The 23,044-nt window shown below is 44.7% G+C and overlaps 2 protein-coding genes across 23 annotated transcripts in view; one reads left to right on the forward strand and one right to left on the reverse strand.

Annotated features, from left to right (window-relative positions):
* The window catches only part of LOC148041158 (uncharacterized), a 76,557-nt gene that overhangs the window by 14,314 nt on the left and 39,199 nt on the right, over nucleotides 1-23,044 (forward strand). For 21 of the 22 annotated variants that reach the window (XR_015690750.1, XR_015690746.1, XR_015690747.1 and 18 more), the window contains one exon: nucleotides 220-318. The exons of the other annotated variant lie outside the window; for it this stretch is intronic. Coding sequence is in view for 12 of the 21 variants with exons in the window: in XM_087677160.1 (XP_087533286.1) it covers nucleotides 220-318 (99 nt within the window). In the remaining 9 variants the exon portion in view is untranslated. The remainder of the gene's footprint in view (nucleotides 1-219; nucleotides 319-23,044) is intronic. 22 annotated transcript variants of the gene reach the window in all.
* On the reverse strand, nucleotides 18,334-19,410 carry LOC148041159 (uncharacterized). The gene is made up of 3 exons (XM_087685856.1): nucleotides 19,384-19,410; nucleotides 18,910-18,963; nucleotides 18,334-18,870 (listed from the first exon to the last, which is right to left on the reverse strand). Exons 1-3 carry the CDS (start codon nucleotides 19,408-19,410, stop codon nucleotides 18,334-18,336), a joined length of 618 nt encoding a protein of 205 aa, XP_087541982.1.

Here is a 23,044-nt window from a genome sequence, read left to right on the forward strand (position 1 = left end):
CAGCTTAGACTGCTGATTGAAGGCATTTCTCAGATACCTTAGTGCATAAACGCTTAAGTTAATTGAGTTGACTGCAAGAAGAGAAGTCAGGCTGGACAGAAGTGCTCAAGGGAAATGGAAATGAAAATAGATGGAAAGAGTTTAAATAGACATTTGATTTATCATGACAGGCTCATTTTATTTCCTGGTCTCTAAAGCATTGTACATGTATAATTACAGGTATATGGTGGTTATGATGGTTGGCTTCTAATAAAGGAGAATGGTTATGAGGTGGTTTTGGACAGATTGTTATCACTTCAGGATTCAACACATTCCAAGGTACAGAATTCTTACTGCACTTGGAGCAACCTTTCTCTTCTGAAAATTGCAAAGAAAAAATGTTGATTTTAGGTCACCATCTTCTTCTTAGCAGAGATGTATGTCTTATACGGTCATCTCTAGCCTTGGAGCATCAGTTTGAGTCAGATGAGACATTAGGATCTCTCTGACACATTTTAGGTGGAGGTCCTTCTCACCTACAACTGGGCAGTCTGCTTCATCGACATCCAGACAGGCATTGTGCCACATGGCAAGGTGGAGAGGTTTCTCATGGGCAGACAGTGCTGGGTGGCCATTTTCAGGCCAGGCAGCTGGATTTTACCAGTCTGACCTCCATCTAATGGAGGTTGGCCAGTGGAGGCATTTCTGGCCTTCTATGAGCAAACAACCTCTAGTGGAACTAGGCGTGGGTTTGGTTGGAGTTCCTGCCCTGGACAAGGTCCCGCAAATTTTGAGAGTCAAGAGCTCATCCCTTATATCCTCCAACCTGTTGATGCGGTCCTTCAGCGTGGAAGAGTCATCAACAACAAGCATTCGTAATTTCTTCTCAAGGGTAATCCGGTGGGCAAATGTCTCTTGATGGTACAAAGAAGCAAGCTTTGTCCATACCTCTGCTGCTTTTTGCAATCTACACACATATACTAGGATAGAAACTTGTAAGCTCATAAAGACGAAATATCAAGCAATAGAGTTGAGCCGACCCCATGGGGCTGCATGATTCATCGATGCTCCCACTGTGGGATCCTCCATTGGATGGGGAATAGTTGGATAACAAACTCCCAAAGATTAAAGGTATCAATGATACACTCCATCTTACATGACCAAAGCGAATAGCCAGTCTTCTTTGGGCAAAGAAGGGAGTACGTGCACCTGTGTAGAGGGTGCCATAGGCGGCATTTTGAGGCTAGTAGAGTGGACCTTTCTAAAACATGGAGAGGACGGGGAGGAGAGGGATCTCGTATAAATGGGTAGGTGACCTCCGTTCTTCACGATCTTCGTGTGGACTAGCATGAAAATCTCTCCGTCTCTCAGAGGAAGAAAGAGATACCTCATCCTCTGAGTCATCAAAGAATTGGTGCTGAGATATCCTCAATAACCTGCAAAAGGATTGGAAAATTTGTGTTTGTATTAGATAGCTCCTCAAGAGGTGAAAACAGATACAAATTTGCGGAGGGAATGATATAGATGGTGCGCTAGGAGGAGAAAACCTGTTGCCAGCACAGAAAAAGACACGTAGACAGCAAGATGCTGATTAGGGATAGCCGATGAGCTCTTGTGTGGCTGCATTTGCAACAAAACGCAGATTGATGACTGTCGCTTGGCTTTAGAGGGGCTGCGATTCAGCAAAGGGGCGTGGGAGGGCTGTAGCAGCAGTTTAGGAAGTCTCCTTGATGTTAATTAGCTCTGGGTTCGCTCTTTTGGTGATGTTACCATGTGAGAGTACGCAACGGAAGAAGGAATATAGACACAGAGAGAGAAGGAGACAATAGGAAGAAGAGAGAAAGAAAACTGCAGTGCCTAAATAATGAATGCTGAATACAAAAAGAGGATTGATCAATCCTTGCATGCAGCCCATAGTGTCAGTGAGGGCATCAGATCAAGCTGATGATGATGGCAGCACCAAGCATAGAGGAAACTCAAATGCGAGAGTATGCACCTACAATGAAAAATAGAAGAATGTATTTGTCAAGTGGGAGGAGTGCCAAATATGTAGACACAAATCATAAAAACTGGCCGACTACACTCAAAGGCCTAAAATATCGTTGACCAGCATTTAATGCTGGTTTAATTACAGTAAATGCAGGAAAAGATGCTAGATGTGCTTAGAAAAATCTTGACGAAATTGGACAATGTCTAGTAGGTGGTGATAGATTGGAAAATGTAGAAACTACCTAGGAATGCACATAGAAACCTGACTAACTGAAGGGGATGCACAAAAATGCATGCTCAAAATAGATCGTACGAGAGTTGCACAAACTAATAAAGAAACACAGTTAGGGTTAGGATAACATAGAGACAATGAATACAGAAGATAATGAAATTTGAATAATGATTGAAGACAAAGCTCAATGCAGCAAACATACTATACAAGGTGAAATATTGACCCCCAAATTCTTGTCTGTAGGGTTGGGGTAGAAAGTATGAGCAGGAGACCGTGTCATACGATGGATCTTGAAACACAACGGGCAGCATCTCAGGATGTCTAGCAGCAGCAAACATAACTCTGATGATGGTGTATTATTGTCAAACAAGCGATCTGTAGGAGGAACTAGCAAACACAACAGCAGGGGGCTGGACAGCAGGCACTGCATGATGAACAATAATGGGTTGTAGCTCGAACAGAGATATCCTTGGTGAATAGGGTGTGGACAGTAGAGAGGTTGCACCTGGAAGTTGCAAAAACGAGGCTTATGCACTTTTTTTGAAAGTTGGGATACTTTTAGGACAGCCTTGAGTAACTCAAATGCTCACATGTTATATTCTGATGTGAAGAGTTCTTTGCTGATGGAAGAAGTCAATATGCAAAATAATTCAGCAAACAAGTCTTCTAATGCATTGCACACTAGGGGTAGATTTCAGCAAAAGGACAGTTCTAAAAATAGAGTATGCAATAAGTCTCGTGGCAAAAATGTGGAGTGTTATCATTGTGGTAGGAAAGGACACTACAAATGGAATTGTTTTCAATTGGAGAAAGAGAAAGACAACAAGGTTGAGAAAAAGGACAGTCAACTTGCAAAGAAAAGTAGTGTGAAGATAGAGGAGGTAAATGTAGTCACTCATGAGAATGATAGTGATGGTGATGTACTTGCTTCTTCTTTGAGTGCTATGCATTGATTGCAAATTCCCATGATGACATGCACACTTGGATACATGACTCAGGTGCGTCTTTTCATATCACATCACATCATGAGTGGTTTTTTAACTACGATGGTGGTGCACGTGGTGTTGTTCACATGGGGGATAACTATGCATGTCAAATTGCAGGTATTGGCAGTGTGAAATTGGAATTTCAGCATGGCTACATGTTTGTTTTGCATAATGTGAGGTATGTACCTCACCTCAAGAAGAGCTTGATAAGCAGAGGGCAGCTAGATGACGAAGGCTATCATACCACCTTTGGGGATAGCAAATGGAAAATTTGTAAGGGCTCTTGCATTGTTGCCAAGGGCTCTAAAGGTGATACTTTGTATCCTTTGTTTTTATTTAGCATGCGTGACCACGTAGTCCCCATAACCAAGTAGCCAAGTGTTTCTTTGTAGCATAACCGGTTGGGACACATGAGTCAAGCTGTAACGAAAGTGCTTTCTCATTTCGGTTATTTGCCGTATTTAAGATATGCCAATTTTGAACAATGTGATCATTGTATTTATGCTAAGCATGCTCAAACATCACATAAAAAATCTCTTTCTCTAAAGTCTTTACCATCCTTGTGGCTTGTGAAGATGTACACAGGAGCTTGCCTATTAACATTGTTGATTCCTGTGCTCACAGATGGATCTATAGTTGATAGGTAACGCAAATGTGCACTCATGTCCCACACCTGCACGCAGCTCTGTAAGTGTATCCCATGCTTCCATATCTGTATTTAAGTCCCAATGCAATCGATCATCCCGGTTGCAGGTGTGGGGCTCATCAGCCTTGGCAGGCTTGTCCATAGCATCCTTGCTCAAAGAACACAGTGTACTCAGCTCATTGGGCATTCTAGCAGAACCACTTACGAGCTCTGCTACCGTGTCAGAATCTTCTGCAGCAGCAAGGGACTTCTTTCCAGCTGTGTGTAAAAATTCATCTTCACCTTTCAAACTTATGAGAGGAGGTGCCAATGACTGGCACATAACAGCAGTCTGTGTCTTACCTTGACCAAGCTCTCCATTTTCTTCATGAAGCTTTTAATAAGCTACTCCATTCTCTGGTTCTGCTGGTCTCCTGTTCATCATTATACTGCCCACCTCCATGGGTCTGTAGGTATGCTTTTGGGTGAACATCAAATCATCTACTAAACAGTAAGGTTTGATCTCCAGCCCATGCAAAACAAAATGCAAACACAACGACTAAGTATGTACAAAGTAACAAATGTCACACACAACTTTTTGGTGGATTCCACACCTTGAATGCGCAGCAGTACGACAACGTAAGCATTTTCATATAAAATACAAATATCAACTTTCAGTTGCTACATTCAGATGTATGTCGGATGCCAGGGTTATCTCTAGGGCGAAAGAAGTATTTCATTACTTTTGTTGATGATGCCACACACAAAGTATGGGTTTATCCAATTTGTCATAAAGATGAGGCTTGTTAGAGAGCAAGGAGATCTTGCTACTGTGATTCACAACCACTAAGGACCAGTCCTATAGTAGGCATAAACACTTTGGAGCCCTCCAAGTGCAAGAGACAACAACCCAAGGTCCTTGTGGTGCAAATGATAGCATATAGGAGAAAGCAGTAGCCTTTCTAGTAGTCTTAAGTTGTAGGTGACACCTTCCATGGCTGTTTGAGTAGGGTAGTTGCAAGTTTTTAGTCTTTCTCGCGATGAAACTTTGAAATTTCTCTCTCTATAACATTCTCTTTGATCCTCTAGCCATCTCTCGAGTTATCTTAGCAAAATCCAACCATTTGAGTCATTAAAGGTGGAGATTTTGGTTAATCTTTGCTGCACACTCTAATTAGCGTTTGATAGCTGCGATGTATGTTGAGAATTGAGGGCCTAGGACTTGAATTCCAATAATTGAAATTGAAGAATTTCAAGGATATTCAAGAGATCGAGCAAGGTGAGGCCAATCCGTGACAAACCAAGGGGCAAATTGGTTTGAAGACTTACTGGTCATTTGTGACAGCAAGAGGCACTTGGATTAGTGGAGGAGATTAATGAATCTCAGTTGTACTCCATCCATTTGCAATTTAAGATAAAGAAATACCGCAAGCGTTACCAATTTTAGGGCCAACAAGCTGTCCATTGTCCAAGAATTAAAAGGTGAAGTTTGCATTTTTAGTTTATATGAATTTTATGCTTATTGTGATTGTTGATTAATCAAGTCAATACCATCTTCTCCAAGAAGAAAGGTTGATTTTAGGAGGCAGCTGTTGGAGAGAGAGGAGAGACTGTTGAATTGTTGTATAATATTGGAGACCTACTTAGAAGCAAGAAACAATTGTTTGAAGACCTCTAGTAGCAGGTGATAGCATCAAAAGGACCAAACAGGTAGAGGACAACAGTTGGAGGCTAGCGACAACCATTTCTTGCTCCTAGACTGAAGACAATTGCAGGTTGGACTCTCCTAATTAGGGGAGCATCAAATTGGTGGTTTTCATGAAGATAATCATTAATTTCTCCCTCTTCAGCATTCTCTCTCATCCTCCAAACATCTCTTAAGTTATCTTAGTAAAATCCAGCCATTTGAATCATTAGAGGTGGAGATTCTGGTTAATCTCTATTGTAAACCCTAATTTGCATCAGAAATTAGGTTTTGATACCTGCCTCGAGATGCGTGCTTAGAATTGAGGGCCTAGGACTTGAATTTCAACAATTGAAATCGAAGGATTTTGGGGACATTCAGAAGGCCAGCCAATTAATATCAAATTTGGGGCTAAATTTGTCTCATAAGGAGCAGGGTGAAGGTCAATCCCTGAGCAAATCAAGGGGCAATTGGTTTGAAGGCTTGCTATTCATTTATGACAGCAAGAGACACTTGGATTAGTGGAGGAGATTAGTGAATCTTAGTTGTACTCCATCCATTGGCAATTGAAGATAAAGAAATATCACAGTGGGCACCAATTTTGGGGCCAACAGGTTGTCCATTGTCCAAGATTAAAGTGGTAAAGTGTGCATTTCACTTTATGTGATTTATTTACTGCTTGTAATTATTGTTAAATCAAGTTATTACCACCCTCTTTGAGGATGAAGGCTGCTTTCACTGTGCACCTCCCATCCCTTTTAGAGGGTGGGTGATATAGGCAATACAGATGTGGATTCGTTGTCCCCTTCTTTTAGAGGGTGGGTGATATAGGCAATACAGATGTGGATTCCTTGTCCCCTTATGTTTCAAAGGGGGATTCCTAGGATTGTGACAAGCTTATTCATTAATGAACTTCATCGACGGACTTCATCAGCATTGGCATTTTTTTTGCCATCCTTGGATACATTCCTTCTTTGGCCTTTAGCCACATTTAGGATCTGAGAGGGGATGTTAACAGCCATGAGTGTCTTGCATAATCAGCTCCTACCTATGAGCCTCAGTTTGAGTCCAAGGAGGACATTAGGAGCTCTATCACGTGTTTTGAAAAAAGGAGGTAGCTCTTTTTAGATTATACATTCTTTTTCAGTCAGGTTTAGGTGTGTTCACATTGGCTGGTTATTTTCTAGCTTAGTGCATTTATGCTGGCGATCAGAATTTAATTAAAAAAAAAATGATGGTGTGGAGTTAGCTAGCATTTATAGCTCCTCCCAGTAGCAATTGGCTATTTTTTTGCACGTTCAGCTATTTGTAGCTGTCTTATACACTTGGCTAGTCATTTGTAGGTTTTCTACTGCATATTTCAGCAGGCTTTGACATTTAGAGATTCTCCTCCATCTTCCGGTGCTACTTTCTGTCATCAGCCTGACTTGGTGTCCTAACTAACTCCTTGGATTGCATGCAAGGATTGATAATTTGTATTTGTATTCATCATTCATTTGGAGTTTAGTGCAGATTTTCTTCTTCCATTCTCTTCTTTCATTGCAATCTTTCTATTCCCTTCTCTCTCCTTGTTTGTGTTTCCTCTATTGTTGTGCACTCTCACAGTCTGCACCACTTAGGGTCACATGGCAGCAATAGACAATGCCAAACACACCAAGTGTGCTGCCTAGTGGAGAGACAAAGGCTCCCAATCATGAAATGCAGGCCTTTAGGGGCAGAATTCAGGCTGCCCTACATGGAGTTGAGGAAAACATAGAGGCCGCAACACTTGGAGATGACTTCCTACTGGTAGGATCTTTGGACAATTGTTCCTCTTGGAAGACTTCGGCTCTCACCAAGGCGAATGATACCATGTGAGTGTGCAAGGAAAAGGAAAGCGAACAAAGGGCGAATATGAGAAGAAAGAGATTGAATGGAATGCACAACAAAGAAGGAATACATTGACAGATGGTTGAAAGATATAGAGCTGCAAAAGTCAGGCCCAGCAGAGGATGAGTGTGGTGCCAAACGGAGGCAAGGGGATGAGAAAAGAATGAGGAAGGCTTGCTGAATGAAGATTTGGTGAGTGAATGGAATGAGGGGGTTAGGTTGTCTATAAACTGGGGCCACAATTGGTATATAAGTGGCCATGCCCAAAATGTGGGTGCCTAGGTCGGCCAGCCTATTGGGGGGTTAAAGGCCATTTATGCCTAGCTGCCTACATTTACTTGTATACAATATCTGCACCACCTGTACATTGCAATTGGTGGGCGCCTATCACTACCATTCTATTCTTTATTCCTTTAGTGGCAATAGAATAAGCGAAGGCAACTCACATTGTTGGAGTTCCTGCACACTGGTCTCTCTCTTCTTACTTGAACCTCCATAGCTCTTGCTTGTGCTTGTGCTTCCGCTTGCTCTCCACCTTTCACGGCCTAACTAATCAAAATGATTACAGTGCCAAAAATAAAATGTGTTGATGACCCTCGATCTAAAGAGCCTAAAACACATATAATGATAGATAAACACGATGTCAAAGCTCCTAATGTCCTCATGTAATTTGCATTGAGGCTCATAGGTATGAGATGATTGTACAAGACACACATCTACTAACAAAAGTATCGGGGGGGGAGAGAGAGAGAGAGAGAGAGAGAGAGAGAGAGAGAGAGAGAGAGAGAGAGAGAGAGATGCCGTTGTGAGAGCAGCTGCCATCACCTGTGCGTCTGGCCCTAACGCCACCCGTCTGACTTCCGTGTCGCCTTTTTTCCTGTCGCGAGGAGCTCCGTTGACTTTCAGATCGCGCAGGGACTGGTAACGTCCTCCTTCTGCCCCTCGTTGCCGGACTGGGCTGCAGCAGCGCCCGACAGCCACTCAGCAAGGGAGCACGTGGGAGACAGCTTCGCGCCCCCCCACCTCAGTCGTCTCGAGATTGCCCTGCCCTGGGGCCTGCGCCTGTTGAACGAACAGCAGGACCAAGCCAGAGGCGCCACTCTTTCTGCAGACCGGCAAGTTCGTCAGCAACTGCCAGGTAAATTAGGACAGACCCGCGCAGAACAGGGTAGCAGACACGAGCGGCAGTGCTGATTGCTCGTGCAGATCAGCTTTCGGACTGGGATTGGCATCCGCTGGGTGCAGACCCATACCATACAATCAGTCCAAGGGACTGTGGGCTGTGGGCTGTGGGGAGTGCTGGACCCGACTTTGGGATTGTGCTTCTTCTTGCAGGCTGCTGTGCATAGCCTAGAGAGAGAGAGAGAGAGAGAGAGAGAGAGAGAGAGAGAGAGGGAGAGAAGCATGGCTGGTCTGGATATGGCTTTTATTGACCAAACGGTGGCACCCCTTGGTCTGGATTCTGATACAGAGGAACCAGAGGATATAGTTCCTTGCACAGAGGAGATGCCTCTTGGTCTTGACTTTCAGCCTGTGGGCAAACGCTCCAAGCATACTTTAGAAGAGCCAATGGGTCATCAGGAACGTTCTTATGCTTAGGTTGCCTCTGATTCTGTGGATTCTCAGGATATTGATTGGGAGCATTTGCTGGAGTTTGCCAATACTCTGCTTGGCGATTATGTCCAACATAATCATGAAGCTTTTTCTGACCCTGGAACTGAAGATGTTCTGGAAGCCACGATGGACCCGAAAAATGTCTTGCGCTCTTTTTCGGTATTTTATGACCGTGCTGTTATACTCTTCTTCACTGGCAGGATTCCACTGCTTTCCCATATTCGCCAGTGGCTGCAACATTTACTACAGGGGGAGTGTGTTGAGGAGATTTTTGTTGGGCCTCGAGGCTTCTATGAGGTGCTGTTGAAATCTGAGAAGCATCGGGCTGATCTCCTGTCTAAACTGCCATTGTTCTTTGATCGCTGTTTGGTCCATGTTGTGCCATGGTGCCCTATGGCAGACTTTCAGTGCCTACTTCAACGTGAATGCCCGGTGTGGGTTGAAGTGGAAAATTGCCCGGCTATCTATTGGCCTTTGTCAAAGGATGCCATGGCCGTTGTGGGAACTGTTTCTGGTCCCCCCGAGCCTAAGGGCCATGAATCGTAACCGTTTGTGTATGTTATGGGACACTGCTAGGAAAAGGCCTGCATGGCTTCGTATTAATTGCTCTGGCATGCATCCTTTGCACTTTCATTTGAAATGGGGCAACTTTGCAGGACACTGCTTTTCGTGTTGAAAATTGGGGTATTTTATGGCCGAATGCCCGGAGAAGCAACCGGCTTCAAATGATGAGCATGTTGTGCTGCCTATGGAAGACATGGTGCTTGATGCTCCGTCACAGGATGCAACCCAGCCACCTAAAGTTCTGGATAAAGGTAAACAACCTGTTTCGGGTTTGGATTCTCGTAGCAATGACTGGGTAGAGGCACGTCCCAAAAAAGGTAAAAAGGTTGATGTTGGCCTGGTGGCTACTGGGCCTAATGTTTCACAAGATTCCATGCGCACGTATATGCGCAGGAAAGAAATGTTGTCTTCAGAGCACGCTGCGCGTACTATGGTTCCTTCTGCGCCCCGTAATCAGTCTACTAGGAAAGTATATACAGATGGTCCAAAGGGCCCACCCGCTAAGTTGGCTTTTGATACTCGAGGGAATGTGATTACACCATGGGATCGTCATTATCCCCGTTCCATCCCCAAGACAGTGGATATTCTGTCTACCTCTAAAGCTGGCCATTAGAACTCTTTTGCCGTGTTAGCTGATTTTTTGGATGAGGGTGTTCTTGATATTCTAGCAGAAAAGGTTAAATCGAGGCAAGCGGTGCCTTGTTCCTGATTTTCTTTTTGAATACACATGAAGATAGCCACGTGGAATGTGCGAGGCATTTGTTCTCGCCATAAGCAACATGCCATGTGGACTGTATTGCATGAGAATCAGTGGGATGTCTTGTGTGCGGTAGAGCACAAGAGTCACGGTGAAGCAGGAAAAGTTGTGGATTGCCATGGGTTTCACTTGTTTTATGTAGGGACACGCGCCGAGCATTATTCTGGTGTGATTATGATTGTACATGAGAAATATCAGCCGGTTCTTATTAAAAATGATGTACATGGCCGCTTTGTGGTAGTTGAAGTTTTATTTGAAGGAGAGATCTTATGGTTGCTGGGCCTATATGCTCCGAATGACCCTTTATCCCGCCGGGATCTTTGGAATACCTTAAAGACCTCCTTGTCACTTGGCAGACGGGGTTTTTTGATGGGGGATTTTAATATGTGTTGATTCTTCACAGTCCACTTCAGGGCATTTGGTGATGGACGCTCCGGAAAGTCGGGTGTGGGATGCGTTTGCTCTTGCTGTACTTAAGCAAGATCTATGGTCTTGGCTACACCCTTCTTCTACAGGGTTTACTTTTCATTCGGCACAGTATGCAACTACATGGTCGCGGTTGGATTGAATGTACATCATGCAGGATGATGATTTTCTTCCTGAGATGCTGGAAATGACAGTCTTGCAGCAATATGCCTTGTCGGACCATTTCCCTCTCCAGCTTGAGATACTTGCACAACCCATTGCACCTTTCATGCAATTGCTGGATAGACTCCCTTTACGTTTCAACTCCTCTTATTTGAAGCATTCAATTTTTCGGGGCTATATGCAGCAATTGATTGATAGATTTTTATTGGACTTCGCCTCTGAGGGCACTGCTTCCTTTGAACGATTGCTCTCTAATGTGCAGCGGGTTGCTCGGCAATATGGGATCCACCATGTTTCTCTTTGTTGGCGGCGTCGACACGCAGCGGAGGACTTACTGGCTTTGGTTCGTTCTCTGCTGGTGGACACTCCGGATGATAAATTTCTGCTGTCACTGGCGATGCGTTTGGCTGATCTTATTAAAGAGTTTCAGTTGAAGTTTTATCAGCAGGCCAAATTGCAAAATTTGACTAAGAATTTGCAGGATAGTACTTGTCAAACTCATAAGTTCTTCCGCGCTCTGCATGCCTCTCCTACTCGAGAAAATATGACTAGACTCTAGAATTCAGAAGGTTGAATGGTCACTGACCCTCAGACTATTGTCAATATGCGCAGGAATTATTTTCTTGATCTTCTTGGTTCTTCTCAGTCACCTTTTGACCAGGTTACGCATGCACGTTCAGTCTTCTATGATCTGGTCCGACATCAGGTTCCACTTGATATGCAAACTACTTTGGAGACAGATATTTGTAAGGAGGAGGTTATGGATGTTTTGTTGCGCCTGCCTAAAGATAAAAGTCCCGGTTGGGATGGTCTCACCAATGAATTCTTTGAGAGTTTTGCTACCCAACTGGCGAAGCCATTGACGGCTATGTTTCAGCAGGTCTGGGAAACAGGGTTCATGCCTTCCTCATGGAAAGAAGGTCTTATTAAATTGCTTCCAAAGGTTCCTTCGCTGTCAATGTTGCAACATTGGAGACCAATTTCTTTGATGGGTTCGATGTATAAAATCTTTTTCAAAATTCTGGCGAATCGGCTCCACAAGCATCTTTCGGCCATTGTGCATCCTCTTCAATATGGTTTCATCAAGGGCCGCAACATTCTACATAATATCTTAAATGTGCAAATGGCTATTGACTATGCAAGGCACTCTAGTCAGGAAGTGGTTTTGATTCAATTGGATCTGGAAAAGACTTTTGACTATTTAGACTGGTCTTTCCTTGCAGAAATTATGTCTACTATGAGCTTTGGCACTTGGATGTCCCGCTTGATCTACACCATTAGTGCTGCCGCTTCTTCGCGAGTTATGCTAAATGGTGGTGTTACAGAGCCCTTTGTCCTTGCACGCTCTGTGAGACAGGGTTGTCCTTTGAGTCCTCTCTTCTTTGCCCTGGCGACTCATCCGGTTCTTTCGATGTTATCTTCCATGGCAGCTTCTACTCAGTTGGCCGGATTGTCTCTTCCTTTTGGTCAGCACTTCATTAGTCAATCTTTGGCTGATGGCAACTTTATGATTTTGCGTGCAGACAAGGACAATATCCGCAAGGCATTAGATGTTTGGACGCTCTTTGGTCATGCTTCTGGTCTTCGTATCAATGCTTTCAAATCAGCCATTCTCAGTTGCACGGAGTCCGATTTACAATCATTGGGATGGCAGGGACAGGTTGTTCCCCGTGGTTCCATTGTTAGGCATCTTGGGTACCCTTTGGATGTTGATGTTCGGCCAAAACAACTACTACAGTGGATTTCACAGAAACTGGCAGCAAAGTTTCTGTATTGGAAGTCGCAAGCGTGGCCCTTCCATGTTCGCCTCAAAGTGGCTCAGACAATTATGCTGCCAATGCTCACATATTTCTTGCCATTGCTGTCTTGGACTCTAACTACTTTGAATACTCTCACTCGGCCCATTCGTTTCATGTTATGGAAGAAGGATTCATTGCATGTAGGTATTTTGTGGATTTCGTGGTCGCATACATGTATCCCCAAATGCCCGGGTGGTGGGGCTATTTTGGATGCCGAAACTCATATGCTGGCACTTCCTTGGTCTCTTTTTTGTGCCATGTGTGTGGAGCATCACCCGTGGGCCGTTATAGCCCGTTATTTTCTTGAGGACCGCGGGCTTCTACATGGTAATACACAAATTCGGAGCTCTTGGTGGCATGTTCTTAATGCAGACTCTCGGTTTTCGAGTCCTTTCTCATCCCTGCTTGTTCATTTGGTCGGCTCCTGGCAATTGGTTCTCCAGAAGGCGCGTTGGCATCCAGTGGAGGACCGCTTACATACTAACTCTTTTCAACTGGAATTGTTGGCAGCCTCGAGATTACTTTCATGGGAAGGCAAACATGAGCTCAGACCAAAATTTAACCGCATGGCCCGTTTGGGTTTGACTTTAGTTGCAGATGCCACCCTTGCCAGTCGTAATGTCTTCATATCGTTTCGTTCTGCCAGGAGGCTTTTCAGAATCCCTCGTGGATATCGTGATTTATGGGAATAGCTTTTGTTAGTGCTCCAGAGCAGGCAACCCTTTCTTGCCCTTGCTGTGGATCGTCCTTGGCAGGACTGGGTTCTTGCAGGTCAGTTGAATTTAGAAAAGGCCTCAGCTAACCAGGTGTACCATCTTCTGATTAAAGATCATCAATGACTGGTTACTAAGGCTAATACTGTATGGGGGTTGCGGAAATCTGAGTCATGGTGGAAGGCAACTGTGATGGAGGGCTGGGTGAACAAGACACCTTTCAAATGCAAGGTCTTTCTTTGGAGGGTAATGATTGGTGGTCTTCCTCTTGCCTCGGCCCTTTCCAAGCGTCGAATCTCTAACGACAATTGTTTCTTTTGCACCACTACTGTGGAATCGGCCCGTCATCGATTTATCTCTTGCCCTCTCGCTAAGAATATCTGGTCGCTTTTGTTAGCGGTTTGGCGAGCTGTGGTTGGTTTCTCACTGAGCCCTTTCGATTGGGTTTTTGTACGCCCAAAATACCCCACACCGGCGCAGTTGCATATGAAGATCTTGTTCCATTTTCTTAGATACTGGGGATGCTGGCACAATTGGACCACTTAAAATGCCTTTCTTTTTGATTCGGCTTCTAATGTTCCGGGACACATTGCCAGGCTTAAAGGCCTCTTGCTTTGGCAGATAGATCTCATTCGGCACTCTGACTTGCTCCCTCGGGAAGACTTACTTCCCTGGCATATGGCAATTTCCTCTGCGTCTTTGCCATGACTTGTGTAACTCTGTCCTGGTTTTGTACTGACAGTTGACACGCTGGCTTAGAGCCATCGTGTATCATGTAAACTTGTACCTTTTTTTCGTAATTAATACAATTACCTTTTACGAGAGAGAGAGAGAGAGAGAGAGAGAGAGAGAGAGAGAGAGAGTGTGTCTTTTACAATAAAGAAAGAAAGAGAGAGAGAGTGTGTGTGTGTTTTCGGGGGGGGGGGGAGAGAAAAATAAAAGAGAGAGAGGCTTCAAGTACATAAATGATAAATATGAAAGCTTAAGTAAGTAACCAATTTGAAAGACAATGTATACCTCAAAGATAGCTTGTCGAATGTGGTGGTAGATAAATGCACTGGATGTTTCCTCCCCCCTCTTGCTAGTGTCTATGGCCCTATTTCGTTCTATACTCCATCCATCAGGGAGGATGGAGCAACTGTGCTTCATCCATGTGGCTCAGATAGGGTTGAAGGCTCTATCGATCCTCTCCTTCTCTTGATCAATCTTCTTCATCCACATGTTGTCAGAGACATCGGTTCATTCTTTGCATGGGCCCACATTGGTGATTGTTTTTACCATCTTCTTCCATTGGCCTTTCTTGAGGACATAAGGTGTGAAATTTCACTCAATAAAAGTGCATGTAATCTCAATGTCCACAAGTCGCTACCTTTCTTGAAGAAAGGTAGCTAACTCTTGCACATTACCTAGGGCTTGGGAGAGAGTGGATTGCCTCTCTATTTGCACATCAGCCTCCATTCTTTGCCTTTTGCTAGAGGCGAACACAGATGTTGATTCATCTTCACCAATGGTGGAGGCGATGATTGAAGATAAGCCTATGTTAGAGGCTTCATCATGAGTTGGCATTGGTACCAACATGTTGCATTCTCTACTAGATCCCTCTCTCATCTTGGCAAGAATCTTGTCCATGATCTTTTTGGGGGATCTCTTGGTATTGGAATGGCAACTCACCCCACTTGTATAGTACTTTCCACAATACTTGCAAGTCCAATGGTGTGAGTTGGACTTTGCATGCTTCTCCACATGGTTGGCATGCAAGGTGAATGACTCATGCTTCTCATAGGTCATGATGCTGATAGAGGCTTGGAGTACACACACACACACACACACACACACACAGATTTACGAAAAAAAGAGAGAGAGAGAGAGAGAGATGAAATGATATATTAACGTCCACAAAAGGCCAAAATGACCTATGAGACCATGAGTTACAATCATGTGTATGATGGTACAACTGTCTGGGCAAAATATGTAGCACAAGCAAAATAAGAAAGGAAACTAACTATGGCTATGTGTAAAACATAGAGCCCTATCTAGTAACAATGAGCTCCAAAATGGTACAATCTCATGTGGGTATGGAGGGCCTAGCTCTAGCCCGAGCAATAATCCCCTGTATTTGCCTATGAAGGTGTCGTCGGTGTCTGTGTCGAGGCCTAGGACGTCTGGATCAGCTAAGCTGAACGGCTCGATCCCTGAGTACTCCTTGTCTGTGTGTGGACTGTGGCGGTGAGAGAGGCTCTCGTGTGGACTGTGGCTGTAACTGTATTGAAGTCTTCTGAGTCTCCTTTGCAAAGATCATGGACACTAGGGGTTTCTCCATCAACCTCCATCCGTCATAAGTGTGCTTTGATCTGCTATAGTGGTCAAGACTGGGCCCCCATATCTGTACTCCATAAAGTAGTGTGGATGTGACCAGTGTATAGAAGAGCCATAGCTTGGTGCGGGGTTCTTGGAATTGCACTTGTGAGCACATCCTCTCTAAACCACCTAGTGCTGTGTATCTGCGAGTCAGTCTAGTGTCTGCTACCTCTTGCATAGAAAAGGTGGGCCTTGTGAATAAGGCTTCTAGGTATGTATAAGAATCCACATACTCCAGCTCCTCAGATCCATATGTGAATTTAGGTGCTGATCTCCTGACCCATTGTGGTGTAGTATTAAATACCATCACCTTGGTTTTACCAAGGTTCATTGAAAGCCCATTGTCCAAAGTATAGGAGTGTAATGCATCCAAGTGTCTCTGTAGACCCTCTGGAGAGTCAGCTATCAATACAATGTCATCTGCATACAATAGGAGAGTTATCCAAGTGCCAGCTAGTGGAGCTCCTCTATCTCCTTCCTGTGAAATATAATCAGCAATCCCATCAATGTACATGCCAAATAATGTCGGAGAGAGGGGACATCCTTGCTTCACCCCAATGGTGGAGTAAATAGGTGTTGAAAGGCTCTCAGGTGTCTAGACTCTGCCCACAACTCTCTTATATAGTGCTAAAATACCTCAATTGAGCTCTTTCGGTACTCCCATGTCATGTAATCTATGTATCAGCTTGTCTCTCGGTACTGTGTCAAAGGCTTTGCGGAAGTCCACAAAGCAGCAGGAGGTCCGTCGACCATGGGCCCTTCTCTCCTCAATGATTGCTCGAAGTGTGAGGATGTGATCCAACGTGGAGAAGCCTCTCCTCCTAAAGCCAGACTTTCCCTGTGCTCTAAGACCCCACATCTCTGCCCACCTGCTTAACTCATACTCAAGGATGGAAGCATATAACTTAGCCAATGTATGCCCAACCATGATAGTTCGATAGTTATTGGGTAGAGTAGGGTCCCCTGACTTGAGGATAGGCACAATAGTGTTCATGCTCCAGCTTTTTGGTAGGCCTTCACACATGGCTCTGTTAAACATGTAAGCTAGGAATCCTGCCACCAAATCTCTAGCATGGATTAAGTGCTCAGCTACTAGTCCATCATCATCTTATGCCTTTCCTCTGCTAAGTTTGTCAATGGCCTCTCGAACCCTACTTTGTGTAAAGAAAGTGGTGGTCTCTGGACAAGGCTCAAATGGGTAAGGAAGAGGTGGCTGACCCACCCTCCATAGTATAAAGACTAGCTGCATACTCTTCCCATACAACGGTGGACGTAATAGGTGTGGTCGGGCCATGCTCTCTGAAAAGCCTCCAAGCTTCTCTAGAGTCCTGGCTCAAGAATAACTAATATAGGTCTCGCTCCAGTTGGGCCAAGAATGTTCTCTTCTTCCACTGTGTGAGGCATCTAAAGAGTATCTGTGCCTGTCTGTGGGTAGTGGACCCCAGTGCTATCTCTCTCTGTAGCCGTGCTTTGGTCTCACGGCACTCATCATCATACCAGCTGTTCCGAGGAGTCACCCCGGTGGAGGCTCTCTGTGTGGGTCGTGAGTGTGGGAAGGCTACACTTGTAACGATGTGTAGGGCCTCACTAAACTGCCGAGTCAGCTCCTGTAATGGAACATCGGGGTCTGCATCATGCAACAATCTAAGGATCTTCGCCTCATAGATTTCCTCTCTCTCTTTGGAAAAGCTGTATCTAGGGTGTTGGTGAGCTGCATGATGGGTCTGCGTGTCAGTGAATTGGAGGTCAATGGTGAATGATAGGTAGGCATGATCCACTGCAACTCTGAGAAGGCGTGGGGATACTGAGAGGTCCTGGATGTGAGATATCAGCATCGGTGGGGCTAGAACATAGTCTACTGTGCTGGCACCGTGTCAGTGAGGATAACATGTGAAGGTGCCGGATAGGGGGTATCTAACCATGTCATTGAGAATGGCCAACCTGTGTGCTATGCCCATCTCCACAAGGTATCTCCCATATTCGGTGACTTCCCCCATATCCTGAGATGTCCTCTCTAGCTATAGCTCTGACACATCCTTCTCCTGTAGCATCTCCTCAGATGCATCAAAGAAAGACACCTGATGGGAGGCTGTCCTGGCATTAAAGTCTCCTAGTAAGATAACCTCTCCCTCCTTCAAGAACTCCCAAATATCCTCATCCAAAGCCACATATGGTGATTGCCCCTTGGGTGGGGCGTATCACGATGTCATAGGGGGGAAATAGCATATGGCAACATACAAAGTGCATTCCTCACCACGCACTCTCACCCACATGTATCTGGCCTGCTCATTTCTGCGGACTACTTGGATCATCTGCTGTAGCTCCTCCTTGAATAACACTGCTACTCCTCCCGACCCATGATTACTGTGGTCTGTGCGTGTCTCCTTCCTGCAAGCTGACTCCCACCTATAGCCTGTCACCCGTGGAAGTGTAGTATGTGGTCCTTGATGTGTCTCGGAGTAGAACACTATATCTCTCCCTTTGAATGTCTCCTCAAAAGCTCCCACATCCAGTCGAAGGGCTCCATTACAGTTCCAAACTACCACTACAAGGCTGGTCCCATAGGTCTCACACCGTCATTTGTAGTGCCTCTCCATGATTACCACTCGCCCTCCTTTGTAGAAGGCAAGTTTGCCCTCCTCCCTGGCTGCCTTAATTTTTGGCATGCACTCTCTCATGTGGGCTAGTTGGGTTGGTATGAGATCGTCACCCAGAAACACACCGGCCCCCTTCAATGTACGGAGTTGAGCTAGGAAGTCTCTCCTAGCCTCCATGGTGGGGAAGCGGAGAATGAGTGCACGCTCCTTTGAGCTCTCCCCTTTTGTGCTTTTCTTGCCCACTCTCCAAGCGGAGACATGCGTGTCTTTCTTAATATTCATTAACGTGTATAGCACCTTGGTGTCCTCATCCACTTTTTCATGCATCTTTTGCCCCGTCACCCGAACATGGAGTGCTCTCATTTTCCTTTTTTGTTCCTCCTCCAATGTGTCATTGATTATGGTTGTTGTAGGTGCGCGTGCTAGGTGTTTCCCCTTCTTTGCAATTTGAATCCATTGCTCCGCCTCCTCTATTTGCTGTTGGGTTTTCTTGAGCATCTCTGCCCAAGAAACAGCCTCCTTCATCATCTCCTCCTCCTATTTTTGGAGTTGTACTTCCTCTTTGATGCGGGTGAGCTCCTCGGTCATGCTAGGTTGAATTTCTCCTTCCTTTAGCTTTGGGAGGCCCTCAAGGGGAGAGAGGCTTGAGAGAGAGGGAGAGGCTTGGGGGAGAGGGAGAATGAGAGGGTTGAATTTTAGAAAGAGAGTGCGTGAGAGGCTTGAGAGAGAGAGAGAGTGTGTGTGTGTGTTGGGGGGGGGGGGGGAGGGGGAGGTTATTCCTAATGATTTTCAGAAAAGGTCAGCTAATTAGATCTACCAAAATTTGGTAGAGGATAAGAGATGGGCCAATAGATTTGGCGTGCTTGGGATAGCAGAGAGAAGTGGTGGGACATATTTCTTCAATTGCAGAGGCTCAAAATTCCTTATCAAGGGAAAGTTTTTGTATGGAGTTGCTTATCAGTGGTCTTACCACCAGGGATCTGCTATGTATTTGCCAGATCTTGCATGTCGATGTATCTTTTATACTACTTGTGATTGTTGGGAATAAAGGGCCATCGTGCCTTTTATATGTGCACGGGGGTGAACACACCCTTAGCACATTGTACTTTCATATATATATATCTATCTAAAAACCTAAAGTGGTACACTCGTCATTGTACCAAAAAACGTGCTCATTCTCTACTCTACTTGCTTTCGCACTCTATCTCTCACTGCGCACAATGACTGTTTGCCTCGATCTTTGTGCCTAATCGGTCCCTACAAACTGGTATCAGAGCCGGCAAGAGGCAATGCGAGTAGGAATTGCTGGCGGGCAACAGTGGGACAGAACGGCAGTAGTGAGTGACGGGCTACAGCTGGTCGGGGGCCCGGTTGAGCTGCGCGATAGGCATGACAGGCTGCAACTGGTCGGGGTCCAGCGTGGACCACAACAACTGCAACTGACGGGACAGGGTAGCGGGCAGCAGCCGGCGCGTGGCAGGCAGCAGTCGACGAGCGTGCTGCACGTCACGGGACAACGGTCTGGGAGGCGACATGACCAGTCACGGACGGCGGTCGGGCAGGTCAAAAAGCAAATCTGTTTCGGAAATTGCAGGAATTTGTGACATTCTATCCCCGAGATTTGGGGCTTTTCATGTACAGGCACAAATTGGGCTGAAATTATCCCAATTTCTCGACATTGAGGCATATTGGACCGCGTGCAATTTGGGGCTTTTGCAATTTGGGCAAAATTTGTGCAGCATTTGGTCATTTTATGTACATGCAGGTTGAATTCCGCGCAATTTGGACATCAACACTTGGTAAAATTTGGGGGTTTTGCTGAAATTGCTTTATTTTGGCAAAATTGGACTGTCCTATGCATGACAGAGGAAATGCAGATGTGTGTTTGATGCTTTGAGCACAAAATTTTGGGGCTTTTGACCGTTCGTGTTAAATTTTATGCCCGTGGGTACATGTACAACAGAAATTGCAGCTGAAATTTTGGGATTTCTTATGTAATGTAATGCACATGCCCTTGGAACAACTGTAATCAGTTGGATAATGCTGTAGCACATGGTTTGGTGCTTCTGAAAATTTAATTACAGATCTGAAATCTGTACTTCTGCGTGGTCATTTATTGCTGATTGGTACTTGTTTGTACCTTCGTCACTTGGGTGACAATTTGGGCCTGCATTTGCTGGTTTTTTGGTCACATTTGGGCTGAAAATCATGGCTGGCAGCAATGACAGCAGTAATTTGATGCACATAAAGAAGCTTGAAGGTGCACATAATTTTGCAGTGTGGCAAAAACAATGCTACAATATCCTGTTACAAAAGAAGCAGGCAAAGCCGATCAAAAGCCTGCGGACATGGATAAGGAAGATTGGGATGAGTTGAATGAGCTTGCACGCTCAACCATAGAGCTATCGATTTCTGATGCCTTGCTCTTCAACATTGAAGGTTTGGATTCTGCATATGCTATATGGACTAGACTGGAAGAACTGTATGCACAGAAGAGTGGTGCAAGCAAAGTGTATTGGCTGAAAAAAGCTGATGGATTTGCGTATGAAAGAAGGTACAGCAATGTCTACTCACTTGAGTGAGTTTAACTTCATTTTCAGCCAGCTAGTTGCCTTGAAGTTCATGATTGATGAGAAATTTAAGGCTACTTTCTTGCTTTGCATTCTACAAGAAAGTTGGGATACATTCAGGACTGCTATGAGCAATTCTAATGTGATCCTTTTGTATGTTGATGTAGAGAGTGCTCTACTTATGGAAGAGATGAATCGGCAGAACAATGCATCTAGTAAGTCTTCCAGTGCTTTGCATACTAGAGGCAGATCACAACAGAAAGGAAAATCTGATAGCAAGGGACGCAGTAAATCACGTGGCAAAGATGTTGAATGCCATCATTGTGGCCAGAAGGGTCACTTTAAACGTGACTGCTACAAATGGAAGAAAGAGAAAGGAAAAGACAAAAAGACAGATGATAGCAAGGAAGAGAAGAAGGGCAGTCAGCCTAAGAAGAGCAATGTAAAAATTGAAGAGGTGAATGTAGTCACTCATGACAGTGACAATGGGAGTGACGCACTCTTTGTCTCTTCACACTTTCGTGCACATGCTTTACTCACAGATACAGATGATGACATGCATACCTGGATTCTTGATTAAGGTGCATCCTTTCATGTCACCCCTCATCGTGAGTGGTTTCCTGCCTATACAGGGGGTCGACATGGTGTTGTCTATCTTGGGGACAACTATGCATGTGAGATTGCAGGTATTGACAGTGTGCAGTTACAGTTTCAGCATGGCTCTGTCTTTACACTTTAGCATGTACGGCATATACCTCACCTCAAGAAGAGCTTGATTAGCACAGGGCAGCTAGATGATGATGGTTTTTATACCACCTTTGGTGATGGAAAATGGAAGATTTGTAAGGGATCTAGGGTTATTGCCAGAGGTTGCAAGAGTGATACTTTGTATCCACTTCATGTATCTAGTATGCGTGACCATGTTGTTGCCGTGACCGAGCAACCAAGTGTTTCTTTGTGGCATGGCTGGTTGGGACACATGAGTCAAACAGGAATGAAAGTGCTTTCTCGTTTGGGTTACTTGCCTTGTCTTCGTTATGCTGATTTTGAGCTTTGTGATCATTGCATTTATGGCAAATATGCATAGACGTCACATAAAAAGTCTCTTTCTTTGAAATCTTCTCCTCTAGAGTTAGCTGTTAATGCTGATTTGCAAGCTGAAATGCCAGGACAGCATGCTGAAAATGGAAATTTGTCTATCGTGCCTTTTATATGTGCACGGGTGTGAACACACCCTCAACACATTGTACTTTCATATATATATCTATCTAAAAACCTAAAGTGATACACTCGTCACTGTACCGAAAAACGTGCTAACTCTCTACTTTGCTTGCTCTCGCACTCTCTCTGTCTCTCACTGCACGCAATGACTGTTTGCCTCGATCTCCGTGCCTAATCGGTCCCTATAGTGATGAGATACCAATTTATCTCTTCATCTCTTGCCCTTTGGCAAGATAGATTTGGAGCTTTTTTTAATGTGTGTGGACGTCAATGACTCGGTAGAGTAGGCATCCATTTGTTCTTGGGTCTTGGACAAGATGCCTTCATTATATACTTTGCAATCAGATTGTCCCTTCCTCTTCCACTTTCTTAGATGGATAACTCTTTGGCATGTTTGGTGTATCTGTAATGCCTTCATTTTTTATTCGACCTTTGGTATCTGTGGGACAAGGAGACTGTTGTCAGTTGGAAAGTGGACAAACAGGCTGGAAAAGGGGCCGAAAACAGGCAGAAAATGCACAGGAAATGGGCAGCCAAACAGTCAATGTGGCGCAGGCAGGGAGGGGAAAAAGCACTTGTTTTTTCATACCAATTCATATAGAAACATAGCATACAAACCTGTCCTTACAATATACAAAGGCAGCTATGCCATCATGTATCCAAGAACCATCTTCATTTTACAAGGGGCTTCATTCTGGGCTTAGTAGACAAGTTTTGGAGCACATGGAATTTTGGAAGATAATTAACACCTTACCAAGTGATAGATGTGGAAGTGCCAATGCCACATTCTCTTAAGTAAGGATCAGGCATGCTGCCACCTAGGATCCTGGCTGAGCTTTGGAATTCCATTATTGACGTTTTAAAGGGACTTGGTGCGGCCGTAGTTCTTCATATGGCCT

The sequence above is a fragment of the Lygodium microphyllum genome, chromosome 1 (assembly GCF_053477565.2).
Source record: "Lygodium microphyllum isolate KBCC chromosome 1, Lygodium_microphyllum_v1.1.10, whole genome shotgun sequence".
In the NCBI taxonomy this organism is placed as follows: Eukaryota; Viridiplantae; Streptophyta; class Polypodiopsida; order Schizaeales; family Lygodiaceae; genus Lygodium; species Lygodium microphyllum.

Bases quoted from the DNA above. Each gene is read 5' to 3' on its own strand.
- LOC148041159 (XM_087685856.1), bottom strand. From the start codon at position 19,410: ATGGCCCTTTATTCCCAACAATCACAA. The intron at 18,964-19,383 runs GTAGTATAAAAG...CCAAAGCTAAAG, and splicing joins TTTATTCCCAACAATCACAA to GAAGGAGAAATTCAACCTAG. The intron at 18,871-18,909 runs GTACAACTCCAA...ATGATGAAGGAG, and splicing joins TCACCCGCATCAAAGAGGAA to GCTGTTTCTTGGGCAGAGAT.